Genomic DNA, 8,967 nt, shown 5'->3' with positions numbered 1-8,967 from the left:
TAGAATGTCCTAGAGACTTCAGTTCATGTCCATCGTGTCGCCTTCCTTCATCCTCCTTCAGCTCTTAGACATTGCAGCACAGAACAGTGGGCAGAATACCTTGGCTTTGCCCCTATAAGGCTTGAACGCCGCATACTTTTCCCCAGAGCACCGGTTCCAGTGCTGTGAAGTCAGATCCCAAAAAGTCTGAGGGTCCATCCTGTGTTGGTACAGTGCTGGCCCCTCATCAACAAAAGATGAGGTTTGTGGGTGCTGTGACTCCAGGACCAGGACGAAGAGGTGACCAGAGAACCTCAGAACATGTCTCAAAAGAAAACAGTGGGGTTGGGGATTTAGCTCAGTGGTTAGAGCGCTTGCCTAGGACTGTCTCTTATACACATCTAGATGTGTATAAGAGACAGCATATGGTGTGTTGAAAAAACAAAAAAAACTTTCTTTGAAAACAGCAAGACTTACTGAACCAGCCCCCTTCCACTGTTTTTTTTTTTTTAAATTATTTGTGTATTACATATATAATTACGTATGAGTGTTCTATCTGCATGTATGCCTGCATGACAGACGAGGGCATCAGATCCCCATTGCAGATGCTCGTGAGCCACCACGTGGTTGCAGCGCTCCCATTAGGGAACCCAGCTTGTGCTATTAGGAGCAGAGACCACGCCCACTCACTCCCCCAGGTGCTGGTCTTTGCAGAAGATGCAGGGTCCCCTGCAGCAGTCTCCCGTGTTCTGGAGTTACAGGTGCCTGCCACCACACCCAGCCACAAATAGTGATTTCTGCAGTTGCATTAAACAGAGACAGTGCTACCGTTTGCAACCAAAGCTTGGTAAATGCATCTGGGTCAAGATTGTAGGGTTTAGATAGAAGTCTTGGGTTGAGAAAAATGGAGTGGCCTCACCAGGAGACCGACCCAAGTTCAAGGAAAGATAGGAAACTATCAATGTGTTTATTAGCAAACGAGATACAAAAGAAACAGCCTGACCCCACAGGTGCCCTGCTTTACGCACGAAGGCTCAGGCAGACCTCAGCAGACAGGAAGAAGCCCAGGCCAGAGTAAGAAACAGCAGTAGGGGGGCTGGGTCAGGCCTGAGCATCCCGTTTCGGATCATAGTCAACCGGATCCAGTTGTAGTGATGACTGATGTTGGTATAGACTCCAGGGCGATTGGGCCGACCACAGCCTATTCCCCAGCTCACAACTCCGACCTGATACCACACTGTATCCTGGTTGCAGACCAAGGGTCCTCCTGAGTCACCCTGAGGAGCAGCATAGGTAAGCTTGGCCTGGAGGGTGACAAGTGGGACCAGGAGAGGCGCTAGGGCACAAGGGTTGCTGTGGGGCTGGCAGACTGGGTGAGTATCCTACTCCTTGCCCTGACAGCAGTGGGCCCTCAGTTTCCTCATCTGCAAAGTGGGGCCATGGTCTATATCCTGAGATGAAATGAGGTCTTCTATGAAACCTCCACTGGGAGGAAGTTGGAGCCAGGGATGGTAAGGTACTGGGCCCAGAAGAGCATGGTAATGCAAGGTGACACTTACAAAGCAGGCATCCTTGCCGCCTTCAGGACTGCCAGCGCAAACCATGTCTCCCCAGATGTTTACGCGGAAGTCTGGCTTTTTGAACAAATGGTTACACATGGTGTTGTTGATGATAGCTACCTGCACTTCCTGGAGGTTGTTGGGAAGTGGCAGACCTGTGTAGGGGATGGAAGACAGAAGAGATAGACTCCTGGATTCTCTTCGCCTGGAAGAAATGGCATAGGGTATGGGGACAGGGGTGTCCTGGGGCACCTACTGTGCCTGAGACATCACTGTCAATGGCTCCCAGTCGCAGACCCAGGCTAACGTCACAGGCAATCAACAGTATCACAGGACTCGGTGGATGGAAGCATTGTCGATGCCCCCCACTGAGGTTGGGTGTAGAATGTACAGGAAGTCACTGCCTAAGCTGGCAAGCAAGTTATGTACAGGGGAAGGAGCTGGAGTGGATGGGGCAAGCCAAATCCTGCAGAGACACCCAGGGACCAGGGAAAGCAGCTCTGTGGTGCTCTTTCCTTCTGGGATGTCCTTAGGCCTGAGCCAAGAGCCCTAAAGCAACTCTGGAATACAACATATCAGGAGACGTTAATTTAAAGAATAGTTCTGAGGGAGAGCCCCATTACTAGCATGCACAAGGGAACTGTCAGCGTACAGTGTGAACTCACATCGTTGGAGCCCTAAGTCTGGGCTCCAGGCATTGCCAACTCTGCAGAGGATGACAAGAGCTACAGTGGCTGTTTCCTGTCCTCTAAGATCTCAGACCTCAGAAGTGTTCTACCAAGCCAGCAAGATTGCTATCTCCTTAACACAAGAGGAAACCGAGGCACAGTTCAGCTAAGGGTCTTGTTCAAAGTGTCCCAGCTAGCGTGTAGCAAAGCAAAGCTTCCCCCTGGTTTCGGGGTGAACGGAAGTATATTCACACCAGAGGTGTGCTACTTGCCTCGTGCGCACCAAGACTAAGAATAAAACTGGGGCTCAAGGAGACAACCCCACCACCATGTCCATCTGTTCTGCACCTGGGAGGGGGCAGCAAAGCGGGCCTGGAATGGGTCCTAGGCTCACCCTTCTGGGAGAAGGAAATGGTCTGCAGTCAAACAGGCAGATTGACCCTTGAGTTCTCTATTCTCCCGGCCAGTTCCAGCTGTATGGCCTTGGGGAATTCCCTTATGTTGTCTGAGCCATAGAACCTGGCCTCACCTCCTCTCACTAGTTCTGGGGCCTTGGACATTTCCCATAACACTCTTAATTTCCTCAGCTAGAAAGTGGTCGTAAAAATGCACAGACCAGATGGCTCAGTGGGTAACGGCCCTTACCATCAAGTCTAATTTTGATCCCCATGACCCGCATGGTAAACGGAGAGGAAACTCTCACATGTGGGCCATTACATGAACCTGCACCCACACCACACACAAAACACAGGCCGGGGGAGACAGTCAGCCATAAAGAGTGCTTACAGCTCTTTCAGAGAGCATGGGTTCAGTTCCCAGTACCCACAGGGGCTCACAACCACCTGCAGCTCTAGTTTCAGGGGAGCTGACGCCCTCTACTGCCCTCTGCAGGTATTTCATGCATGTGTGTTACACATACATACATACATACATACATACATACATACACACACTTAAGCCCATAAACACACATACATTTTTGTTGTTTTGTTGTTTTGTTTTGTTTTGTTTGTTTTCCAAGACAGGGTGTCTCTGTGTAGCTCTGGCTGTCCTGGAACTCCCTCTGTACACCAGGCTGGCCTCGAACTCACAGAGATCAGTCTGCCTCTGCCTCTGCCTCTGCCTCTGCCTCTGCCTCTGCCTCTGCCTCTGCCTCCTGAGTACTGGATTAAAGGTGCCACTGCTGCCTGCCCCTTTACCCTTTTAAAATAAATGTTTTTTAAAACAAAATAAATAGATGTGATCCCTCCAAAGGGGGCTGGAGAGATGGCTCAGAAGTTCAGAGCATTTTCTCAATTGTGAGGACTGGAGTTAGGATCCCAGCATTACCGAGAGGCTCACACACAAACACCCCTAACTTCAGCTCCTGGGGATCCCTCTTCTGTCCTCTCTGGGCATCTGCACACACATGCACATCACCGAGACATGCTCACATGCATACAAATCAAATCAAATACTTTAAATCCCTTTCTTAAAATTATACTCTTAGGCTAGGGAGCTGGTTCCAAAGGACCCAGGTTCAACTCCCAGCACCCGTATAGCAACTCACGGCTCTAGGGGATCTGAGGCACACACACCTGCAGGCAAAACACTCATATACATTTAAAAAAAAAATGTTAAAATGGAGTTTAAAACAAATTATGCTGTTGCCTTGATGCACCAGGGTCCCCAATCCTGCAACAGTGTCACCACATGACTTGCAGGAAAGGACCTGAATCTATTGCTAATACTCTTGTTGGGGGACATTGCAGAGATGGACCAGGTCAGAGAGAACTGAGCCAGGTCACTCCAGGCACAAAGGACATGCCCCAGGCTTCCCTGGAGGGAAACTGTTCTCAGTGCTTCCTGGGCTGAGGGTGGGGTCTTTATTGAGCTGCAGGGAGGTGCTTGATTAGACCCTTATGGACGGCCAAAGAGATTCCAGTGGCGAGCCAAGACTGGAGGAAAGTGCACAGTTGGAACTGGGGAGGATGGAGCAGGGTTTCCTGCCGCTCACTTAGGACTGGTGCCTGCTGAAATTGGAGGTTCATAGAAGCAATGTTGTGGAAGCCATGCTACAGGCCCTATGGGGTCCCTGCCTCTTCAGGTCTCCCTGGCACCTCTGAGTTCCTGTCTGGAAGGAAAGGACTGGCTCCTGTCCTCCTTGTAGGCAGAAGTAAGGAAAATAAACAAGAAAATGTTGAGTGAGCGAGAAGGGCTCCCAGAACCCAGGGAGGAAGGGGTAGGGCTAATGTGGAAGAATAGGGTAGCGCCCCTCTCCCCAACCCGTCTGTACCCAGCCTCACTCTCATCCTCTCCAATAGCCCCCCAGCCGGTCACCCAGCAGTCAGTTCGGTTCGCAAACTTGTATGTGGAGTTCGGGAGGCAGATGGGCTGGATGAAGTTACTGTAGGTGACAGGCGATGACAGCTTCAGCAGAGCAATGTCATAGGGAAACTGCTCCGTGTACTTGGGGCTCAGGAAAATATCTTCTATTTGGTAACGGTTGGAATAAGCCTGTAGGTTCCAGAGAGACGGCCTGGAGGTCAGCTCGCCAAACTGGACTGTCCAGTCGAAAGGATCATTGTCCCTGCCAGAGAAGGAGAGTGCAGTTCAAGCCTCCTGAGCTCAGCTCAATCCTTGCTCCCGGGTACTGCGAGTGAAGGAGCAGAAGAGAGGTTACCCCAGTGGTCTTGTCATCTGTTGGCGCAGTCCTAAAGACAGAAGGCGAGCCCCTTGTGTAGTCCCCAAAGGAGCTGAGCAAACGTGGAAACTAGTGTGGGGATGTTTGGGAAGGACTTGAAGAAAGAGGAAGAGCAGTCAAAACACTCAAAGGGAATGAGAATGTCCTAAAAGAACATTCTAGAATAACTGGAAGAGGGTTCCCTCCAGGGGCATTAATGTAAAATCTTACCGATTTAACCCATCACAGCTACTCCTGAGGCTACACTAAAATGCTTACCCAGGTGTCAAATTCAGGGCCAAGGTTACTATACTGACTTTCCCACCCCTCAGCTGCCAGGGTTTGACTCCAGACTCACTTTTGGAAGCAGTGGGCAGCTGTAAGCACCCAGCGGCGGTTGAGCAAAGTTGCGCCACATAAGTGGTTGCCCCATACACGCAGGCTCCCTTGCCAAGGCCAGCGGCCAAGCTCGGCCTCTTCGCCACCCACTATACGTGAAGGGATGGTCCTGTGACCGCAGGGTCCTGAGAGGAGGATCAGACAGCGCAGATTTTTTCCCTCCCACCCGCCACTGACACCTTTTAGCGAAGGGAGGGGCTTCCTGTGGATCTGCTGGGACACTCCCCCACGTGATTAGTGTGCGCCAATCCCCAACCCCCCTCCCCCACCGCGGCGCCGAGGGTGTGAGTTACTATCAAACACAGCTGAGTTCTTGATCCTGGGGCAAAGGAGAGGAGTACTTGAGGTGCACCCCCGCCTCAGGCCCACGGTGCAGGAAACACGTTCTGAGCACCTTACCTGACAATAGGTTGGCTTCCTGCAGTTCTGCGTGGAAGGGAGAGAATAAGTGACACTTCACCTTCACTTCCCCATCACGGCCTGGCACTGTCCCCAGTCCCCCAACAGTACCCTTAAGAGCAGCTCACCGGGTTTCTCGGGATCCACGGGTTTCACATGCGAAGAGGTTGACTGTAAGGTCACCTCCACCGCCACCACAACCACCAGCAGTGGCACCAACGTCTTGCCCCGCGCGCTCATGGCCACCTCTCCGGCCACCTGGCGCCCCCTCTTACTTCCTGATATGCCAGGCCCGCGCCCTCTCTGGAGAAGACGCAGATCCCTAGGCCCCAGGGCTGTTTGGGGGACTATGGTGCCCTAACACTGTCTTCCAGGACATCCATTAAGGCTGTTGATATGGCGCAGCCACCTTAGTGTACCAACCGAAGCAGTCCTTGGGTCATCTGAGCTCAGGGGATGCGGGTTGCCTCCCCTGTTGCCCTCTGTCCCCTGCCCACGATTTCCTCCAGGATCAAACTTAGCCAGAGGTCCCCTCAGGAAGGTTCATGAGCACTTCTGAGGCCTATCCCTGTTAGGATCAACCAAGAACTTGCTCCTTCACAGGACTTTGTGACGAAAATGAGGTGCCAGGCTTTCTCCCTTAGCAGGCAGTCCTTGAGTCCTGCCGGCTTAGGCTACCGGCTGGCGGCAAGCTTCTCTTTAATAGCCTTCCTCCTCTCCTTGCTGCATCATTTAAAATGTATTTACATTTCTTTTTCTCGTTCTCTAGCTTCGTTGTCGTAGTCGTTGGTATTTTGTTTGGTTGGTTTGGGGATTTGTTTTTTTTTTTTTTTTTTTTTTTTTTTGAGACTGATTTATTTCGCATCCCACACTGGACTCAAGTTTATGGTCCTCGGGCCAGAGCTTCCTCAGTAGGTTTACAGACATGTGCCTCCTGGAATTTCCTGACACACACACACACCACACACACACACGTACATATGTAAAGACTCTCAAAAGATTTTAAAACATATAAAGGGATATTTTTGTTTGTGTACTGTTTTGTTTTTCCGTACATGGTTTCTCTGTGTAGCATTGACCGGGCTGGCCTGGAATTCACAGAGATCTGCCCGCATCCTGGCCGTCATTAAAGGTGCGTGCTACCCCCACCCAGCAGAGAGAAAGATTTTAATTAGACATTTATTCTCTCCTTTATTGCGGGGTTTGTTTGGTTTGGGGGTTTTTTGTTTTGTTTATTTTTTGGGGTGCATTTTGTTTGTTTTGTTTTTGTGGCCGAGTCTTACTGCATAGCCCTGGCTGTTCTGGAACTCTCTGTAGAACATGTTGATCTTGAAGACACTGATCTTCCTGCCTCTGCCTCTTGAGTGCTGAGACTAAACACATACGCCACCATGTTCAGTTTATTTTCTCTTTGAGTTGTGGGATGATGTCACAGGTGGGGCAGGTACAAGATAGAAGGAGGCCTGTCATTGGATGAGAAGGAAAGATGGGCGGGATAAAAGTTTGAAGGAAGAGGAGGAGACTGGAACGAAGAGAGGAGGAGGGAGGCCGAGACTGGAGAATGACGTAAAGATCTCGCTCTGTGAATTTACAGGTTGTTATCAATGTTCTTTCTTAAGGGATGGATGGTACCGGGCTTTATATGTTTTTTTGTTTTGTTTTTTTTCCGGAGCTGAGGACCGAACCCAGGGCCTTGCGCTTAAGCGCTGTACCACTGAGCTAAATCCCCAACCCCGGGCTTTATATGTTTAAGTGGGCAATTATATCTTATCAATTGGATCTAAGATAAGTGTGTTGTGTATTCTTTTTTCTTTCTTTTTTTTTAAGATTTATTCATTTATTATATATGAGTACACTGTAGCTGTCTTCAGACACACCAGAAGAGGGCATCAGATCTCTTTACAGATGGTTGTGAGCCACCATGTGGTTGCTGGGAATTGAATTCATGACCTCTGGAAGAGCAGTCAGTGCTCTTAACTGCTGAGCCATCTCTCCAGCCCCAGTTATGTATTCTTTTATGTGAGGGTTTAAGTATAGGCTGGAGACACTGGGCCACTGCGGCGAAGTTGGGATGTGTTTCCACCAAGATATCTAGCAGATATCTTGGGGCACTGCGGTGCAGACCTGGTGGAGTAAAAGACAACGATACTTTTTTTTTCTTTTTTTTCTTTCTTTTTTTTCATTAGAATAACAGCCTTGGAAAAAGAGATATTCTCATCAGAACTCACAATGGGGATCCCGGAATATCTCGTTAGACTATAAAGGATATAACAAAGTTAAAAACCACGCCAGAGCCAAACACTGGCCACGGCTCGATCTGTGTGTGTGCAGTGGGAGTCAGGCTGACTGGACTGGCTTCACTCCAAACACCGGCCCAGTTCCAGGGTCTTCATGGCTTCCTCCAGCCTGAGCATTCCTCTTTCCTGGTGCAGGCGGTACCTCTCAGCCACGGACTGAAGCATCCATTTAGCCCGAAGCTAGTGGTTGCAAGAGCCATAAATTAAGACCTCCGTAGAAGATTCCAGAATCTTCTGTTCAAACATGGCCCGGCTCTCCTGCTCGATGTGAGGCATTCGAGATCCCCGGGGGCCAGAGATTTTAGCACCAGCGTGTGGACTTGGAATACTTCTGGATCTTTCAGGTCGTCAGGAACTTTCACCCACGGAGGGATATCTTTACGGGTCACAAGGGTTCCCATCTTAATTCCTGGCTAGGAACCAATCTCCAGTGAAGACTAGGTCAGACTTAACTTTGATGGCCCACAGCCCCAGACCCCAACAATACTTTTTTTTATATATATTTTTACAACAACAGTGAGTGTGTGTGCGCACACATGTGCCTTCACGCCTGCATACACACATACATATATGCATACATGCAGGCAAAAAACCCTTTGCGTGTCCATATCATAGAGGCAAAGCCAAGGATTTAAGGCACACAGTACCATGCCTGGCTAGCATGGTATTAGCACACATAAGCAATGGGCAGATTAGGTGAAATGGTTAAACCCACACCGTCAAACATTCATCGTTTCTTTGTGCCAGGGATATTCTCTCTACTGTTCTGAAACAACCAGTGGCTGTTGCCCATAGCTCACCCCCCATGCTTTGGTTCTTTAGAAATTTCTCTTTCTACCCTGGGCCCCTACCGCTCACTGCTCTCTCCGCCATCCTCTTCTTGGGCACCTCCCTGACTCAACCTTTGTGGTGTTTGAGTTTTGTTTAGGGTTTGTTTTATTGGATGAGATGAACCTAGGGGCCTCAGCTCTTGGTATTTATCCTGTGTCTGATTTAATTCACTC

The 8,967-nt window shown here is 49.8% G+C and overlaps 1 protein-coding gene and 1 pseudogene across 1 annotated transcript; both read right to left on the bottom strand.

Annotated features, from left to right (window-relative positions):
* Nucleotides 1–927: 927 nt before the first annotated feature.
* Nucleotides 928–5,936, bottom strand: LOC116909641 (testisin). The gene is made up of 6 exons (XM_032913284.1): nucleotides 5,795–5,936; nucleotides 5,667–5,693; nucleotides 5,227–5,392; nucleotides 4,492–4,775; nucleotides 1,539–1,693; nucleotides 928–1,256 (listed from the first exon to the last, which is right to left on the bottom strand). The coding sequence occupies exons 1-6, from the start codon at nucleotides 5,904–5,906 to the stop codon at nucleotides 1,014–1,016; spliced, it is 987 nt and encodes a 328-aa protein (XP_032769175.1). The 5' UTR covers nucleotides 5,907–5,936; the 3' UTR covers nucleotides 928–1,013.
* Nucleotides 5,937–8,023: 2,087 nt separating this feature from the next.
* LOC116909640 lies at nucleotides 8,024–8,500 on the bottom strand (annotated as a pseudogene).
* Nucleotides 8,501–8,967: the final 467 nt, after the last annotated feature.

The sequence above is a fragment of the Rattus rattus genome, chromosome 9, assembly GCF_011064425.1.
Source record: "Rattus rattus isolate New Zealand chromosome 9, Rrattus_CSIRO_v1, whole genome shotgun sequence".
Taxonomy (NCBI): Eukaryota; Metazoa; Chordata; class Mammalia; order Rodentia; family Muridae; genus Rattus; species Rattus rattus.
The sequence above is the reverse complement of the archived record's forward strand: the minus strand, read 5'-3'. Positions and strand labels throughout refer to the sequence as shown.